The sequence below is a fragment of the Geotrypetes seraphini genome, chromosome 2 (assembly GCF_902459505.1).
Source record: "Geotrypetes seraphini chromosome 2, aGeoSer1.1, whole genome shotgun sequence".
Taxonomy (NCBI): Eukaryota; Metazoa; Chordata; class Amphibia; order Gymnophiona; family Dermophiidae; genus Geotrypetes; species Geotrypetes seraphini.
In genome coordinates this window covers 238,466,900-238,486,999 of record NC_047085.1, presented here as the reverse complement: position 1 = coordinate 238,486,999, position 20,100 = coordinate 238,466,900, and the positions used below count along the sequence as shown (strand labels likewise).

The 20,100-nt window shown below is 42.9% G+C and overlaps 1 protein-coding gene across 1 annotated transcript in view; it reads left to right on the top strand.

Annotated features, from left to right (window-relative positions):
• Positions 1 to 20,100, top strand: part of MYO10 (myosin X) — a 522,066-nt gene that overhangs the window by 208,872 nt on the left and 293,094 nt on the right. Inside the window, exon 3 of the mRNA XM_033935250.1 lies at positions 11,987 to 12,145. Coding sequence (XP_033791141.1) covers positions 11,987 to 12,145 — 159 coding nt within the window. The remainder of the gene's footprint in view (positions 1 to 11,986; positions 12,146 to 20,100) is intronic.

The following is a 20,100-nucleotide window of genomic DNA, read 5'->3' as shown; positions in this document are numbered from 1 at the left end:
TTTTTTTTTTTTTTTTCTTCTTAGCTATTTCTGGGCGAGAATCCAAAGCTTTACCCGGTACTGTGCTTGGGTTCCAACTGCCGAAATCTCTGTTAAGACTTACTCCAGCCCATCTACACCCTCCCAGCCATTGAAGTCCTCCCCTGCCCATCCTCCTCCAAACGGCCATGCACAGGCGCAGACCGTACAAGTCTGCCCAGTAACTGGCCTAGTTCAATCTTTAATATTATTTTCTGGAAATCAGATACGATACTACACAAGTGTCGGTCTTTTTAGTCCAGGCCCAGAGCTTTGGAATAAATTGGCAGTCCATCTCCATTTTTCACTTTACAAAAATTTAAATGATCTTAAGTCTTTCTTATTTGCTGATACCTATAGTTGATACTTTATCTACCTAAGAAGGTGCCAGGTATTGGCCTGAATTACACAATCCCCTTCCTTATATGCTTCCCCATTCATAAGAACATAAGAACATAAGAACTGCCATCTCCGGATCAGACCCATGGTCCATCGAGTCCGGCGATCCGCACACGCGGAGGCCCAGTCAGGTATACACCTGATGTAGTTTTAGTCACCCATATCCCTCTATGCCTCTCGTAAGGAGATGTGCATCTAATTTGCCTTTGAATCCCAGCACAGTGGATTCCTTAATAACCTCCTTTGGGAGAGCATTCCAGGCGTCTACCACTCGCTGCGTAAAACAGTACTTCCTGACATTTGTCCTGGACTTGTCCCCCCTTAGCTTCAAACCATGTCCTCTTGTCCGTGTCGCGTTGAACAATGTAAATAATTTATTTTCCTGCTCTATTTTATCGATGCCTTTCAGCATTTTGAACGTCTCGATCATCTTTCTACAGTATTACTCGTAAATATTGTATTTCCTCACCTTTCCTCACATTCTATCAGTTTGTTCTCACAACACCCCCTCCCCCTTTGGTTACTCTTCAAATGTAAACTACTTCGACATTAATTTAATGAGTGGGATGTAAGCCTTTAATAAACTTAGAAGACACTTAGGGCCCGATTCACTGAGCTGCCTGATCGTGACCGATCCGTGTCCAATCCGGGCAGGGCCGATCGATTCTGGAAGCCAGAATATTCTAATGGGGGCGATCGGAGGCACGCCCCCATCCGCCAATACGGATCGCTAGGTAGTGATACCAACGCATACGCAGACTATTTACTTTGCGTGTAGATGGTCTGCGCATGTGTTTGCTGTCTTTTTTTAAAATTTTTTTTAAAAAACTTTTTTTTACTGCCATTTTAACGGGCTCGGACTGCAGGAAAGGGTGCAGAGAGAAGGAGAGTTGTGGGAGGCAGAGAAAAGGTCGCAGCGGAGATCAGGAGAGCTGGGGAGGCAGAGAGAGGAATCGGGGAGGCAGAGAGCGGGCTTATTTCAGGGTTGGCAGGTCAGTCGTAAAGGACGTGAGCGACTGGTCCCCAGCAGTTGCTTCTTGTTGATTGGTCATCCCAGTCGGTGTTCAAGAAAGAAGTTTAGTGAATCACATCCCTGCCTACTTTGCATGCCTTTTACCCTCATTTGCATGCATGGATCGGAATTTGATCGGTCCACAGGTTAGTGAATTGGGTCGGAGGGAAATTGGGTCACAAAGGGGTCGCGATCGGTACACGATCGGTTTGCTTAGTGAATCTAGCCCCATTCTACTGTCCTATTTTCAGTCTTTTTCCTGTAATACAAAATCTGAGCACAGTGTATTGAGACCAGAAGATTAGACATTGCGATCCTTTCACAGCAAAGAAAAGAATTTGCCTCTTCTGGGGGCCAACTCCCACCCCACCTCCTTGCTTGAAGCTTCAATTTAGCCATCTGGCATCAATTGACCACAGTAACCATCCTAGGGAGGATAACCAGGAGTAAATGGCAAAGCATGGCTCATGTTACACGCTCAGCAGGAAGTTGTGAGCCCAGTGTCTGCACATTCAGCAGTACACTGGAGCACAGATGAACCTGGAGCTCCCACCAGAGGTCAAAGAGATATCCCATGAGGAGCCAGACAGGTGATGACACCACACTGTCAGGGGGGTTAAGCTAACCCTTGGAGAGCTTTTGGCGCATACAGGATCTCTTACATTGTCGTACTTTAATTCTAGGCTGTTTTTTGCTGTCTCTGCTTCTTAATTGCTTCATCCCAAGCCATAAACACATTCCATTTGATCTAATTTGAGAAGAGGGAGATAAGAGGCCTCTAAATTTTGTGTGTTCTTGGGCCCGTGATGGACCCTCTGCTCTTGGCATTGAAACTTGTGTTTTCTTTCTCCCTGGCTTGCTGCATTCCACAGCTTGTAATGTGAGCTGGAGCCTCTCTTGCTTGGGTTAATGTCTTGAAAAAAGCTGCTTTTTAAAAAAAAAAAATTACTGCATTAGAAACTTTCAGCTCATGAAAAGGGCGGATTGAACTAGCCTGTTTTTTAAAAACAAACGCCTGCAAGAATGGCAAATTAATTGGAAAACAATTATTTTCTATATATAGTCTGCTACCCGAGTGTAAACGCATTTCTTTGGTTATATTGAAAAAAAAATACTTAAGACAGTATTTGGGTATAGTTGAAAAAGTTTATGTGGTGTTGCAGTGTGACACTGCGTGGTATGGATGTAATAAGCAGTATTTTATAAGAGAACTTACCAAGCATGTAAAAGGGGTTTTATTTTTCTGTTTTTGGGAATGAGACAGACTCTGCCTCTTTGGACACTAGTAGACTCAAGCAGTGGCTGTGCTCTCCTTGAGAAGCACTCCATTGGTAAGAGTACCGTAGATAACTGTCTAAGTTAGTCCTAGACAGATTTTTCTAGGAGCCAGGTTTGGAGCAATTTATTTAGAAATTTATAAATACTCCCCTGAATACTCAGCTTTAAGTTTGGTTGAAATGAGAGTTAGTTGAGGACGGTGGAGATGGTTTTTGGTGTTTTTTTTTTTTTGGGGGGGGGGGTTTGATCCATAATGATGGATAAATGCTGCACAAAGGATTGCAAATAAGTAAGCAGAAGTTAGCAGAAGTTTTAAAAACTTTTTTTGTGCAGAATTTTGAATTCTTTCGTACAGATTTTCCTTAAGGCATAGTATTTGGAGAGCTAGGGAAATGGATAAGACTGGGGGGAGGCAGAGGATGCAGGAAGGTGTACTCAGATTTCTCTCTACTTTTTGGGTTTCTTATTTTTTTTTTTTCTTCTCTGCCTCTTGTGAAAGTGGTGATCAGCATCGGTGCACTGGCACTGCTGGCTCTAATTAATTTAGAAAATGGGGTCAAAGCGTGACACATACTCCTAACCAGTGAAACTCGGCATTGCTGCCTGTAACCTTCCCAGTGTAAGTTTGGGAAAACAAATTGAGAATTGTGGCGAGACCTACAATCCAGGGGCAACAGTTCAATTACAGCCAGCCACAGAGACGGTAGGTCTCGCTCATGAGCGTGTCGCACTTATTTGAAAGCTTTCTCACTCTCGCACTCTTTTAGACCTATATTTCACGCATCGGAGCTTAGGTACCACTGCGCTGATCTTGATGATTGCTTTCATGAGAGGCAAGCCTAAGAGACGTAAACCAAGTTGTCTGACCAATAGGAAGAAATCTGAGCAAACCGCCTTGCCTACTGCTTCCCCTTGCTCTGTCACTTTTTCCCTTTACTGCGAGTACATGTGATCTGAAACCGACGTACATACTTTTAACTGCTGAGTGGAAGACCATTTCCAGCTCACAAAATTTGCTCAAATTGCTCTCCACTCTGTATTCTTTCAGCGGATCCAAAGAAAAATAAGTATGGTTTAATGCTGCCTTGATTCATTTGCAATGCAGTCCTACACATTATTTTTCATTTATACCCTGGATTTGCCCTCTAAAAAATTTCACTTTTTGGCCTTCAATATCATTCTTTGGTGTGGTTAAACTCTTTGGAATGATCCACCCAGTGGTGTAGTAAGGGGGGAGGCGGACCACCCCAGGCACCATCTTGGTAGGGGCGCTGGCACCGCTCTGTCCCCCACGCCATGCTCGCCTCGCACCCTCCCTTCCCCAGGAAGCGGTGTCGTAGGGCAAAGCCAGTGCAAGCAGCAGGAAGGAGAAGCAGCTCACACTAGCGAAGAATTAAAGAGGTACAGGGGAAGGGGGGAGCACAGAAGAAGCAGGGGGCAGAGAGGAGGGCTTGGGGGTGCCCCCACCCTAGGCGCCTCCTACCTTTGCTATGCCACTGGGTCCACCCTTGGCATTTCTGCGGTCATTCTAAATGTGTTGTGAAAGAGTGTAGGGGAATCTCAAAGTTTTGCAGCAGATCCAGGGGCGTCCATCCCAGCACTGATTTAAGATTTCCCAAGTCCTTTTGCAGTAGCGAAAAGCCATGGTCTGGGATGCCTTTATCAAGTGAGCTTGCTGTACTGATGGTTGAAGCATTTACTGGAACTGTTCGCTTTTCTTGTCTAATCTTTGGTGTTCTGAAAGTCACAAATAGAGAATGACATGGGGATACGTGTGTCCCAATCCCTGAGGGATCTTTCTCCATCCCCATCTCATCCTGCAAGCTCTATTCTCATCTGTACAAGCCTTGAACACTTATGATTTTAAATTGGTTGCAGCTTGTGTGGATGAGGGCAGAGCTTGCAGGGATGGGACAAGGCTAGAACTCACATTCTTGTGTCATTCTTGTGCTTAATCCTCTCACAGATCTAGTTTACATTAGCTTATAATACCTCAACAGTGAAGTAGCTGTGTCTAATTTATTTCAACTCCCTTTTGTTCTAAAAAGCAGTAAACTCTCAGAAACATGTGTAAATAACTCTGTGAATTACCGCACAACACACAAGTACAATATACCATACATATATGCACTGAGTTTATATATATATATATATATATATATATATATATATATATATATATATATATATACGCATATATGCACTGAGTTTATATATATATATATATATAAATCCAAAGTACCATTTTTATGTATTTTATTTTAATGTATCTTTAATCTATCTTCATTGTAAACCGCTTTGAACCTCACGGTATAGCGGTATATAAGAAATCAAATATATATATATATGTGTGTATGTGTACAAAAATATACCGTATTTTTCGCTCTATAAGATGCACTTTTTTCCACCAAAAAGTGGGTGGGAATGTTGGTGCGTCTTATGCAGCGAAGATGGCCTGACCCTCCAACCCCTCCCCCCCCCCAGACTGCCTGCCCGCCCTTTTAAAACACCCACTGCGAGAACTGACAGCAGCCATTCAGAAAGCGGCACGGGCCCAGGCAGGAACGCAGAAAGCACGCTCCTGCCGACAGATTCACCACTGGACCACCAGGCTTAAGGGGTGTTTAAAAAGATACTATAGGAGCGGGGTTGATTTTAAAGGGCAGGGGGGGTGTTTGAAAAAGATATGGGGGATTTAAAAAATTACCGGTGGGGGGGGAGGTGGAGGAGGAAAAAATTGTTAAGTTGGCTGGGACAGATCCCTTCTTTCCCAACCTGCCACTAGACCACCAGAGTTGGGGGGGGGGCAGGTTATAAGGCAGGTTAGGGGGGACAGGGTGCAGAGCCTGGCAAGGAGTGTGGGGTTGGGTGCAGAGCCTGGCAGGGAGTGAGGGAGGCTGGGTGCATAATTTGGTTCAGAATGTTTGTTTTCTTGTTTTCCTCTAAATCTAGGGTGCATCTTAAGGTCAGGTGCATCTTATAGTGCGAAAAATATAATATTTTAAGTCATAAATAGAATATCTTCTCTCCCTCAAGCCAAAAGACTATAAAAAGAGGCCATCTTTTCATAGCCATGTTTTCAGACTCATGTGCTCAGAGTGGGGGGAGGGGATGTATTTCCCTTACAAAATGTGAGCAGGCAGAGGATTATTACCTTTATAAATGCTTAATTATTTAAAATGTTATACCTTTGCATTTTTGTGTCATTAAATGACAAAAATAAATGCTGACTTTTAGTGAACATAACAGCTATAATGGGACAGACCAAAGATCCATCAAGCCCAGTATCCCGTTTTCAACCGTGGCTAACCTAGATCACAAGTACTTTGCAAGATCCCAAACAGTAAAAGAGATTTTATACTGCTTATCCTAGGAATAAGTAGTGGATTTCCCCAAGTCCATTTTAATAATGACTTATGAACTTTTCTTTTAGGAAACCTTTTTTAAACCCTGCTAAGCTAATTGCTTCCATCACATTCTCCAGCACTGAATTCCAGAGTTTAATTACATGTTGAATGAATAAATATTTTCTCTGGTTTGTTTTAAATCTACTACTTAGTAGCTTCATTGCATGTCCCCTAGTCCTAGTATTTTTGGAAAGAGTAAACAAGTGATTCACTTCTACCAGTTCACTCCACTCAGTATTTTATAGACCCCCAAGCGTATCTCCCCTGAGCCATCTCATCTCCAGGCTGAAAAGGCTATCGGAAGAGCAAAATATATCTTCACTGATTTTCATTGAATGTTGCCCAATTAATTTTTGAGCCACCTCTTTGAATTGGAGAATGGTGTTTAAGAAGCTCCCTCTAGAAGAGGCAAGTTGCTAGTGCAGAGTAGCATTGTTACATAGGTTTTCCCACATGCAGTGTGGGTACAGGGCATCTGGTATAAGACCTCCTCATCTTCACCAGCTCTCACCTCCACCACCATTACTGCTGAGCAGATCCGCAGCAGCAAATCTGCCAGACCACATGTGAAGACATAAGAGCATAAGAATTGTTGCTGCTGGGTCAGACTAGTGGTCCATCGTGCCCAGCAGTCCGCTCACGTGGCAGTTCTTAGGTCAAAGACCAGTGCCCTAACTGAGACTAGCCTTACCTGCAAATGTTCTGGTTCAACAGGAACTTGTCTAACTTTGTCTTGAATCCCTGGAGGGTGTTTTCCCCTATAACAGCCTCCGTAAGTGCGTTCCAATTTTCCACCACCCTCTGGATGAAGAAGAACTTCCTTACGTTTGTACGGAATCTATCCCCTTTTATCTTTAGAGTGCCTTCTCATTCTCTCTACCTTGGAGAGGGTGAATAACCTGTCTTTATCCCTTCAGGACTGCTTTATGCTATTTTGCTGCTGCAGAACCAGCAGAAGTGGCTGAGGCAACAGATGAGGAGGAAGATAGGCAGGAGAGGAGAGTAAAAAGACACCGGATTAAACAGCAGCCGAGGGGGAGAGAGGAGATAGACTGGATGGAAGGATGGGGAAGGGAAAGACAGGAGAGATGCCGGTGTGAGGGAAGGGGTTAACTACTGTGGAATAAGAGGAATGGAAAATGAAAGCTGAGGAGAGAGAGGGAAAGTTGTAGGTAGCCCAGTAAAAAGAAATTAAGATCTAAGAGAAGATGGAGGAAAGCAGAAGCCAGAGCTCAGACCAATAAAATTAGAAAAAATATTATTTGATTTGTTATACTGCCTATACCAATCACAAGGACCCAAGTGGTTTTCAGTCTAAAAGCAAATATATAATGAAACAGGAAAAGAACTCAAAATTTGTAAAGGAAAAATAAAGAATGACATGGGGACATTTGTACAAACGTCGAATACTTATGATTTTATATCTAAATCTTTTTATTAAAGTATAAAAGGACAATTCTGTACAACTGTTTGTAAATCACAAATAGAGCCTTCCATTTTGATACGGCTTTAGTACAACCTTCCAGAGAATTCGGTTGTCAGTGTTTTTGCATCATCAGAGAAGATAATTGGATTGTCTTTCAGCCATGGGCGTACAAGAGAACCTAAACTGTATAGTGGATGAACAGGAAAATAAGTGTCTATTAAATGTTGGAAATGTTCCTTGATGTCGGCAACGATGGATGAATCTGTTGCAGTAACAGTAAGATGCTTGAGCAACTGGGCATGTGATGGAAGGACATTGCAGGTGGTAGGAGTATGATCATTAGACAAGACTCTTGCTACCACATCAAAAGCAGATATAGGACACAAATGATGTCATTTAATAGTGCTTCATTTAAATCCAAAAGCAGATTCAGCAGTTTTTCTTTTAATTGAATTCAGTTGCCAATTGTCTAAGATGTGTTAAGTTTTTACATTTTTTTTTTTTTAATATTTATTAAATTTTCAAACTATAATTATGCTTGTAAATAATTCATGTACATATAATATTACAAGAAAAGCACAATAAACTTACAAATATTATACTACCATTTTATAGATGCTGTTCCATGTAGTTGGAACAGCCTATTTAAGGCTAATCTCAAGCTTTTAGAGAATGACGCAGGAACAGTTTGCCTGCATCTCTGGCCCTGCCCAACACTTGCTCACAGGTACTTGGCCCTGTGTCATTCTCTAGAAAGGAATAAGACACATACATACTACACTCTATAAACTAAAATACAATTAAAATCAAACATTAGACTGTTTGCCTGCCCCTCCCCCCCCCCCATCCACAGACATGGGCTAGCTTAACTGAAAGGTTAATGAAAATAAATGTGTCTTCAGCAATGTTTTAAAGTGGGAAAATGATTTTTCTGACCAAACATGAACTGGGAGGAAGTTCCAAAGTGAAGGGGCCAAAGCTAAAAAGTTGAATTTCTGGTGGACTCCAGGTGTGCCTGTCTAGAGCCGGGAAGGACCATCCTATGTGAATCAAGGGCGCATAGGAAATGGGAAGGAGTATAAAGAATGGTTGAGAATGAGATATGAAGGAATACCTAAGTGGAAAGCTTTAGGAGAGGGTATCAAAATCTTAAATTTGATTCTGTATCGCATGGTAAGCCAGTACAAATGAGAAAGGAGTAGGGAAAGACGCAATTATATTTTGAAGCTTTAAAAAGAAATCGAACAACATTATTGTGAAACATTTGAAGATGCTTTACCTGAAACGAGGGAAGACCAGCACAGATAAAATTACAGCAGTCAAGTCTGTAAATGAGTAAAGCGTATACAAAGAATCAAAGTCCAGAAAATCCTTTAGAGCAGTAGTCTTCATTAATTTTTAAGCTAGAGCCACTTTGGATTCTAATGAGCTGAAGGAGAGCCACTAAATATTTTCCCATGGGGGGAGGGGCCAGGGCCACAACACTGCTGATATCCATCCCTTTAGCTCACCTTCAGACTTTATTGGGAAGTATTCTCAAGGTTGTGACCATTTCCAAATGCATTCTCTTGTCTATTGAGAAATGCCTTGTCCTGCAAGCATGTGCTCTTGCCTCCATCTGCTTTCCCTTTTCTGTCCTGAGCTTGGGTAGCGAGGCAGAATAGCAGAAAAAGAAATCTCTGGAGGTCGCAATTTACTTTGAAGAGCCTTAGAGTATGTAGAGTGCAGATAGAGCCAGAAATCCAGACTTAATAAGATTAGAGATTTGCTGAGTAAGTCAATAATTTGCAGATACCGAAGAAATAAGAAATGCTAAAGTGATAGAACGCTTGGTCAAAGTCCTTGAGACCCAGCAAGCTGTTGTTTTGTCCGGGTTCAACTTTAATTTATGGTTTGCTAAACATCCAATGACTGCACAAAGGCCAGAGTGAAACAGATGAAGATCAATGCGTGGTGCAGTAGTTAACAGCTACAGCCTCAGCACCCTGAGGTTGTGGGTTCAAACCTACACTACTCCTTGTGACCCTGGGCAAGTCACTTAATCCCCCCATTGCCCCAGGTACATTAGATAAAGTGTGAGCCCACCAGGACAGACAGGAAAAAATGCTTGAGTACCTGAATAACTTCATGTAAACTGTTCTGAGCTCCCTTGGGAGAACAGTATAGAAAATTGAATAAATAAGAGGAGAGACAGGATAAAGAAGTAAAACAAAGGCAGAAAAAGTAAATTTATTTTCTGTTTCATGATTAGAATGCCAGTTTTTGGAATGTCCATTTCAAAATCTGCTTATTGGAGCTTGAGGATACTTTTTTAAAATTTTTAAAATCTTTATTGATTTTATTAAGCATATAAAAATTGCAACACATGTACATTCAGAAATTCAATAAACAGCACTTACATACTTGCAAATTACTGAAACAATTTACCCATCCCTCCCTCCCCACCCCCCACCCCCTTCCTGGGTGCACGTGGAACTAAGATCCAATCCGTTAGGTGAATACTAATCATTAAGGTGTTTAAAAAATGACTCCAGTAGACTCCAAATTTCTTTAAAATTCCTAATTTTCCCAGATTGCTCCGCTAACATTTTTTCATAACGGTAATATAAACAAAGTGTTTCCTACCAGAAAGTAAAATTTAATTGATCCCAATTTTTACAATTTCTAGTGATTAGTTATATGGCCACACCAGTCATTATGGGCTCCTTTTACTAAGCTGCGCTAGCGGTTTTAGCACGAACTACACGCTATTGCCTCCATAGTATTTTCCACGTAGCGCGGGGGTTAGCGCGCGCTAAAAACGCTAGTGCACCTTAGTAAAAAGAGCACTATAAGAAGAAGTCTATTCTTATTTTTGTCAATTGGACTTTTAGGTTTTAACAATGTCCCAAATAAAATCACATCATATGACAATGGAATAGAGACACCTAAAACAAAATTAATTTTGCCCCAAATTGATTTCTAGAAATTAAGTATCAATGGACAATAAAATAAAAGATGATCCAGTGTCCCCACTTTAAGATACAGTGCCAGCATCTGTTCGATTTTGTGTTATCCAGTTTTTGCAGTCTGACTGGAGTCCAAAATATTCTATATAATAGAAAAAACAAAGTTTGTCTCATAGGTGCTGAAGCTGTGCAACACATCCTCCGAGTCCAAATCTGTGGCCTTTGATTAGCAGAAATGTTTTGCTATGTTTCCATGCCCCAAATATCTTTTAAACTTGTTCTTGGTTTTTGTTTTTTTTTAAAGGTATTCATATATTAAGTTATACCATTTGGAGGCCTGATGACCTTGATCCACTTGGAAACATATGGCTGGCAGACTATGCTGACTTACTAAAGTACGCCATTCTGGAAACCCTTTCTGAACGGCTAGTTTTAATTGCAACCATTTATAACCTTGAGTTTTTGAAATATTAAACGATTGCTTGAGGATACTTGATTGAAATTTGTTTGACTTAGAGAGTATTTGACTTAAAGTTGAGGAAAAATTGCCCTAGAGGCACCAGCAGGAGGATGACTTGTTTCTTCTTCCTTTTGGGAGAATTCTAACTAAAAATTTTAAAAATTATGGACATTATATTTTAAAATTCTACAAAATCTTGTATACTTCATTTGTAATCCCTATTTTGGCAGAATTCTACAGCCATAATGCTTAACTCCGCTGTTCCTCGGTTCTGATCCCTCCCCTCCCCATCAATATCAATCTTCAGGTTCCACCCTCTCTAGGGTTACCAGGGGGTGTAGACAATGGTGGTGTACAATAGAGAATGACACAGGAACAAATTTGTCCCCACAGGATCTCAATATCCCTGTCCCATCCCTACAAATTTTGTCCCTGTCCTTGCCCAATCCCTGCAAGCTCTATCCTCATCAGCACAAGCCTTGAACACTTTAAAATCATAAGTGTTCGAAGCTTGTGTAGTTAAAGCAGAGCTTACAGGAATGGGAAAAGGACAGAAGGTGACGGGACTGGGATATTGAGATCCCACAGGGATGTTGACAAATTAGTCCCCATTTCATTCTCTAGGATAGGGGATGGTAACAAAGCAAGGATGTTGGGGGTGGGGAGGGCATGAGCAGGCATTCATGAAAACTTGAAGAAGATAAAAGGACCGTGATAGGTAATTGGCTGGGGCAGCCAGTTTTACACAGTTTAGTGCTAGGATATTTCCCATAACCCCATCCCCCTCTCACCTCAAATAAAATTGGGAGCTACCATATGTAACATGGATCCAGTCTGGATAACTCTGTAGCAAGCTGCAGGCCACAGAGAATGTTAAAAGGTGCAAACTGGATACGATATAAACCCTTTGAAAGTCCTTTGAAGATATTGTTACTGATGCTGCCTCTTGTTTTGTGGCAAAATCAGTCTGACTCCCTTAAGAAAAGGAATCCTTTTGCCTAATTGTCTTCTATAAATCCATTCTTTCCCTCTTTTCAGGTGTTCACATATAAATCAAGCACAATCACAAGACAGAAGGTGATGACCATGCATCCAACAAGCACAGAAGGGGTGGAAGATATGGCTGCTCTGGTAGACCTTCACGAAGGCTCCATCATGTATAACCTGTTCCAGCGATACCAGAAAAATCACATATACGTAAGGATGAGTTACTTAAATATTTTAAAGAAAAAGTGGAAGAATTGTGAAGACTTATTCACTTTCATTAATCCCAAGGGTTATATAATTGCTTCAGTGGTTGAGGGAGCCCATCTTTGCAAAAACGGTCTCTCTCATTCTTTGCATACTGTTCTTTGACATTTTTTTTGAGATTAGTATCTGCTCATGCTCCGATGAACCCCAGTATAATTTTATTTTCAGAAAAAATGTACAAGTTGTTCTTATGGTCATTATCTAACCTTCTTTGAGGTATGTTCTGGATTTGCTAAACAATTGGGCTACAAATGCCTTTTTTTTTTTTTTTTTGCATTGGTTTTTTGTGGGTTTTTTAAGTCTTTATTCATTTTTAAAAGCCAACATAAAGTGCAACAGGTTATCAAACAATTAATACAATAAACAGCACTCATTACAATTAAATGATATAATAAGTACATAACACCCCCCTCCCGCGCCCTCCCACCCACCCTTCCTGAATGTGTATAACACTCATTCAGAAATCAAAGGGAAATACTAATGTTCAATCCTTACAAAATTTTGTTAATGGACCCAGATCTCTTTGAATTTATTATAGTTTCCCAATTGTAACAAATTCATACCTTCAAACTTATAAATTTGGCATAAGGTTCCCCCACCAAAAACTATAATTTATATTATCCCAATTCTTCCAATTTTTCGTGATTAGCTGTATTGTTCAGATGCTGAAGGAGAATTGTGTGTATTTTGAGGGTAGCTTAGCACAGGCTTTGTGTTTGGGTGGCAGTGGCACCTTTCTAGTGAAACCCTGATAGCCAGATGGAGAGCTTTACTGGAGGTGACCCTTGGAAATGACAAGGTGCAGGCTGAGAGTGAAGCTGAGAATCTTGAGAGATCTAGAGACCTGCAGTGGCGTACCAGGGGGAACAGACCGCCCCGGGTGCTCCCCCTAGGGGGGTACACAGCCGGCCGGGTCTGGATCCTCCTGGGACCTGCACTTCAGCACGGCTGCTGATCCACCCCTGCGCTCAAGAAAAAGGCTAAGAAGCCGTCGGGAGCGGCCAAAGCGTCCTTTAAGGAACACCCTCCTGATCTGGCTCTATCCCGCCCCCTTCGTGACGCCAACGGACAGCATTCTCAGCCATTGGTTGACCTTGCCTGGGCACTGCGACCAATGGCTGAGAACGCTGTACGGTGGCGCCACGAAGGGGGCGGGATAGAGCCAGATCGGGAGGGTGTTCCTTAAAGGACGCTTTCGCCGCTCCCGCTGGCTTCTTAGCCTTTTTTGAACCATAGCAGTGGCATACCAAGGGCGGGTGTGTGTGTCAAAAAATGATGAACTGGGAGGGGGTGTATGTTAAAAAAAATGATGTCACATACCCTAGGTACGCCACTGGAGATCTGGTTTGAGTTTCCTGTCTGCCACTGAAGTGGACTTGAGAGCAGGGCTGTGGAGTTGGTAGATAAATCCTTCGACTCTTCGGTTTCTGGAACCCACTAGTCTGACTCCAGGTATCTAAAATTGTCTCCGACTCCTCGACTCCAACTCCACAGCCCTGCTTGAGAGGCTTTTTGTACAGTAATAGATATGATGGTGATCAGGGCAGTTGCTGGACAAAATGGCATTTAGTGCACGGGTGGTTTTTAGTGGTTTTGCATGCTTACAGCTCACAAATTGACTGAAAAGGAGAGCATGGCCTGCTCCTTCATCAAGCTGGTGGTACGCAGGGCAGTTGAAATCAATGGTTGAAGCTTCTCTTGATTGCATGAATGCACTGTGGGGTCACATGCAGACGTATGGTGGTGGTGGTGGTGAGGAGGTGGGTGGAACATCATAAAAAACATAAAGGCTGATTCATGGCTCTCCACTTCCTCCCCCCACCCTTAGCTATTAATCCTCGTTGCCCATAATGACCAAATGATAGGTAGGGCTAAATATAGAGGCTTGAGTAAAGTCAGAGGAATGTCATATGGGAACGGCGGGTGGCTTCGCAAGTAAATGAAGAAAAATATTTTCGTTTAGTATGGAGTGTAACTTTTTTTGGATTGTAATATTACAGGCTGTACAAACTGAAGAGTCAAGTAATATTCAGAGAACAGTGTGGTAAATGTGGCAAAAGCCTTCTGACATGATGTATTTAGCCACACTGATTCCTTTCTTCCCCCTCCTTAGGCATGACTGATTGTTGTGTATGTTTTGCTTGTGGTTGCTTTGAAGACGCACGAGAATGAACACATAAGATATTGTGTGAAACCCATCTGCAGTTACTTGTGACAAGGCATGAGATGGCTAAGCCTTCAGGCTGAGTCATTGACTTGGTTTGAGTTGTGTGAGATTTCCTTCATGTTACTTTAGTCTGGGTTGCTGAAATTTTTCTTAACAGCAGGCCTGAAGAGTTCAATATTGGACCTGTAAAAATCTTTAGACTCGAGTATGTGGAGCTCCACAACTGCTGCAAAATTGAAAAAAGGCCCACTGGTAGTCTCTTTCTTCTCCTATCTGCTTACTAGTTCTGGCCGATCCAGGGAAAAAATTTTCAATTCGATTCAGCCTATTGAATCAATTATTTTGATTTGATTCGCTTTTCGTGTCCAATTGGGTTTGTTTGTTTTTTTTTTTCTTCAAATGTCCTGGCAGGTTTTATTTTGTATCTGCAGCACCGGCAATCCTCTGCAGGCCATAATTTGTTTTTAAAGTGAGACCGAGAGGCCAGGGGGAAGCCAAACGACAGTGGAGTAAAGGGGAAAACACACCGGCCTTCTGGGAGCCCCTTAAAGCCACAGGGCTGAGGTTAACATGTTACGGGAGGTCCCCAAAATATAGAGAATGCTTGGGCACCCACAGCACTAGTGCTTATGCCCTATGCAGCACTTCCTGACCAACCACCCTCCCCCCCAACACACACATCTGACATCGGGTCTCCTAAAGCTGGAGCGGCAGTGGACGGCCAGCAAGAGGCAACATTTAAGACAGGCTTTTCGCTGCCTGAACGCTGTTGTGCCTGCTTTAGGAGGCCCAAAGGTATGCAGGGAGGAGAGTTGGTCAGTGAATCGGCAAGTGCAATTTTTTTTTGAGAAAATGAATTGATTCAAGTCGATTCACCAAAGTGAATTGGTAAATCGGGCACTACTACTGCTTACCAGCGCGCTCTCCCCAATTTCTCCTCTTTTTTAAACTATATTGCAATGGTTTCCAAACCTGAATCAGTAGGGACCTCAACCAGTCAGGTTTTCAGGATATCCATAATGAATATTCATGAGAGATTTGCATGCAGTGGAGGCAGTGCATGCAGATATTTCTCATGAATATTCATTGCAGATATCCTGAAAACCGTCTGGCTGAAGTGCTTCCAGGACAAGGTTTGTATTATAGTATTACACATACAGTGGTACCTTGGATTACGAGCATAATCCGTTCCAGGAGCATGCTCGTAATCCAAAATGCTCGTTTATCAAAGCGAGTTTCCCCATAGGAAATAATGGAAACTCGCTTTGATACGTTCCCACCCTCCCACCCCCCTCCGAGGCCAGGGCACTGCTCCCCCCGCTCGCAAAGTCCCCCCCCCCCGCGTGATCTGGCACCCCCCGTGAGAACAGGCACCCCCCACCCGACCAACTTTAACTCACCCCCCCCGGTCTGGCACCGGCACGAGAACCGCTCCCCCTGCTCGCAAAGGCCCCCCCCCCGCTCGAATCGGCACCCCCCCAGCAAGAAAAGGAACCCCCCGCCCGACCAACTTTAACTCACCCCCCCCTTTGAAAATCTTCTTCTTCCCAGTCTCTGCCGGCTTTGAGCATACATCTGCGCATGCTCAAGCCCTTCTAATTCTCCCTCTCCCGAGACGAGAGGGAGAATTAGAAGGGCTTGAGCATGCGCAGATGCATGCTCAAAGCCAGCAGAGACTGGGAAGAAGATCTTCAAGCGGCACCGGCACTTGTGGGCTGCGTGCCGGTGCCAAAGGGGGGGGGGGTGAGTTAAAGTTAGTCGGGCGGGGGGTTCCTGTTCTCGCGGGGGGGGGTGCTGATTTGAGCGGGAGGGGGCCCTTTGCGAGCAGGGGGGAGCGATGCAGGTTATTGGGGGTGCTCGCAAATCGAGTCAACACTTGGTTTGCGAGAGACGTTTTGCGAGAATGTTTTGCTCGTCTTGCAAAACACTCACAAACCGGGTTACTCGCAAACCGAGGTTTGACTGTATATATATATGGTCTTCCTCCAACAACAGCCTTACCCAACGCATTTTGCATCAAACAAAATAGTCCAATACATCATAACAATGTCATACATCAGTAAAATTCAATAGCACAAAGAATACATTGTCTAGAACCAAGACTCAGACTAGCATATTGTCACTGGGCAAGTGCATTACACCATCTCTCCCATTCCCCACCCGTAAAGATCTTACAAGCTGCCAGCTTCCAAATCCTCCCCACAAAATAACTAAAATAGTAGAGATAAGTAACATTTGTCTTATTCTTAGTCCTGGAAACAATAGCAATGTTTTGTTGGCAATTACCGTACATAATTTTAAGAGCTGCTCATAAAATACAGGCGGTCCCCGAGTTATAGACATCTGACTTAAATATGACTTGTACTTAAGAACACACTTGCGGCTTCATTTGATTTCACTGAGCAGTATTTCCAGTGGCATAGACTCCTACACTTCTCCTGCAGCAGATTCAGGAATGATGCATGGCCACGTTTAAGAACAATTTGTGTTTGTGCATGCTGTACCTTGGAGGGAACACTGGCGAGGGACAGTTGGCCCTTTTGTCAGCTGGGAGCAAAGGTAAGCAGCAAGAATCTTAAAACCTACAAGTTCTGAATTACAGTACATACAAATCTGACTTAAGAACAGCTTTAAAGATGTAACTCATTCTTAACCTGGGGACTGTCTGTATGGTACGTGCACATTAAGAACATAAGCAATGCCTCTGCTGGGTCAGACCTGAGGTCCATCGTGCCCAGAAGCCACTCACGCGGCGGCCCAACTCCTCTATCCCCTTTTCCAGCAGGAAATTGTCCAATCCTTTCTTGAACCCCAGTACCATACTCTGCCCTATTACGCTCTCTGGAAGCGCATTCCAGGTGTCCACCACACGTTGGGTAAAGAAGAACTTCCTAGCATTCGTTTTGAATCTGTCCCCTTTCAACTTTTCTGAATGCCCTCTTGTTCTTTTATTATTCGAAAGTTTGAAGAATCTGTCCCTCTCTTCTCTCTCTATGCCCTTCATGATCTTGTAAGTCTCTATCATATCCCCTCTAAGTCTCCTATTCTCCAGGGAAAAGAGACCCAGTTTCTCCAGTCTCTCAACATATGAAAGGTTTTCCATCCCCTTTATTAGACGCGTCGCTCTCTTCTGAACCCTCTCGAGTAACGCCATGTCCTTCTTAAGGATCGGCGACCAATATTGGACGCAGTACTCCAGATGCGGATGCACCATCACCCGATACAATGGCAGGATAACTTCTTTTGTTCTGGTTGTAATACCCTTCTTGATTATGCCTAGCATTCTGTTTGCCTTCTTAGCAGCCGCTGCGCACTGTGCCGTCGGCTTCATTGTCGTGTTCACCATTACCCCCAAGTCCCTTTCTTGGATACTCTCATTTAATAACATCCCTCCCATCATATAGTTGTACCTCGTGTTTCTGTTTCCCACATGTAATACTTTACATTTCTCAATGTTGAACTTCATCTGCCATCTTGTCGCCCATTCCCCTAGTTTGTTCAAATCCCTTTGCAATTCTTCGCAGTCCTCTTTAGTCCGAGCTCCACTAAATAGTTTGGTGTTGTCTGCAAATTTTATTATTTCGCACTTCGTCCCTGTTTCTAGATCATTTATGAATATATTAACTAGCAGCGGCCCGAGCACCGAGCCCTGCGGGACCCCACTCGTGACCCTCCTCCAATCCGAGTAGTGGCCCTTCACTCCTACCCGCCAACCAGTTTCTGATCCATCTATGTACGTCTCCTTCCACCCCATGGTTCTTCAGTTTCCGGAGTAGGCGTTCATGGGGCACCTTGTCAAAGGCTTTTTGGAAATCTAGATATATGATGTCTATGGGGTCTCCTTTGTCCATCCGTTTGTTAATTCAAAATTAAGAAATGCAATACATTAAAAATGTTAGTTTTTTGTGGTCATTTTTTCTTGTTTTATTCTGTTTATCCATTTGTCAGTTCTCCCCTTTCTCTCTTGTTATTTCTCTATTCATTTGTCTCTTTCTACAACCTCTCTATTTGTAGTCTCTTCTCTTCCATTATAGAAACATAGAGAAACATAGAAACAGAGTATGACGGCAGAAAAGGGCCAACGGCCCAACAAGTCTGCCCACTCAAGATCCCTCCATCCCTTGAGAATCCATTTTTAAAGTATAACTATGCTGCAACCCCACCTGTTTGTCCCATCGACTCTTGAAGTCCGGCACGCTACTGGCCTCGATCACCTGGCGTGGAAGACCGTTCCAACGATCAATCACCCTTTCGGTGAAGAAGTATTTCCTGGTGTCACCATGAAATCTTCCCCCTTTAAGTTTTAGCTGATGCCCTCTTGTTGCCGTGGGACCCTTAAGGAAAAAGATTTCTTCCTCTACTTCAATGCGGCCCGTGACGTATTTAAATGTTTCTATCATGTCCCCCCTTTCTCTGCACTCTTTGAGAGAATATAAGTGCAGTCTGGTCAGTCGTTCTTCATAGGGAAAATGCTTGAGTACCTGATTGTAAAAACCGCTTAGATAACCTTGATAGGCGGTATATAAAATCCTAATAAACTTGAAACTTGAAACTTGAATATGGGATATCTTTAAGTCCTGAGACCATCCTTGTGGCCTTCTCTGGATCGACTTCATTCTCTTCACATCCTTTTGATAATGTGGCCTCCAAAACTGGACACAGTATTCGAGGTGAGGTCTCACCATGGATCTGTACAACGGCAGTATGACTTCAGGCTTTCGGCTGATAAAGCTCCTTCCGATGCAATCCAGCATTTGTCTAGCCTTTGCTGAAGCTTTCTCCACCTGATTGGCAGCCTTCATATCTTCCCGGATGAGTACTCCCAAGTCCCTTTCTGCAGTAGTTCTTAATTTTTCACCGTTCAAGGTGTATGTTCTGCATGGATTTCTGCTTCCAAGATGCACTACTTTACATTTCTTGGCATTAAAGCTCAGTTGCCAAGTATTGGACCATTGCACCTACACACTTGACAGTCTCTGTGTTGGTCTCTCAGCTGCCTGCTTTCCACACCATACATACTGCTGATCCCAGCAGCTTAGAATGTCTTATCTCGGCCCCTGTGTCCATGATGCCATGACATGCAAGATTTCAACAGTCCTTACATTAATAGTTTGATAATCCTTGCTTTGCAGGCAATAGAAAAATGTAGAGAGGAAAAAAAAATTTATATATATACACACACACACACACACACATAGTAAAACCTTGGATTGCAAGTAACTTGGTATGCAAGTGTACATTTTATTAAATTTTAACTTAATATACAAGCAAGGTCTTACAATAAAAGTGCAGTATACACACATCACAACTGAGCCGATGGCTCTTCTCTCTCTGACGCTGCAAGAGTGTAGCGACTGTTCTAAATGAGCGAGGTCTTGCAATACAAGTAGGTATAGAATTTTGCATTAAAGCTTTTGGGTTGTGGAACGAATCGTATGAGTTTCCATTATTTCTTATGGGGAAATTTGCTTTGATATACAAGTGTTTTGGATTACAAGCATGTTTTTAACACATTATGCTCGTAAACCAAGGTTTTACTGTATATGAATGGAGGTATGTATGTGTCCTTGTGCCAGGAGAAACAGCTGCCATCCTTACAAAAGGAGAAGAGAAAAGGGAGTGTAGAAGTTAGAAAAAAAGGGAGAGGGAAAAGTAAACCAAACATGTCACTCTCTCCCTTCCCCCCAAAAAACAAAAATCCTTGGCTTTTACAAATTTTGCATGACACCCAGAC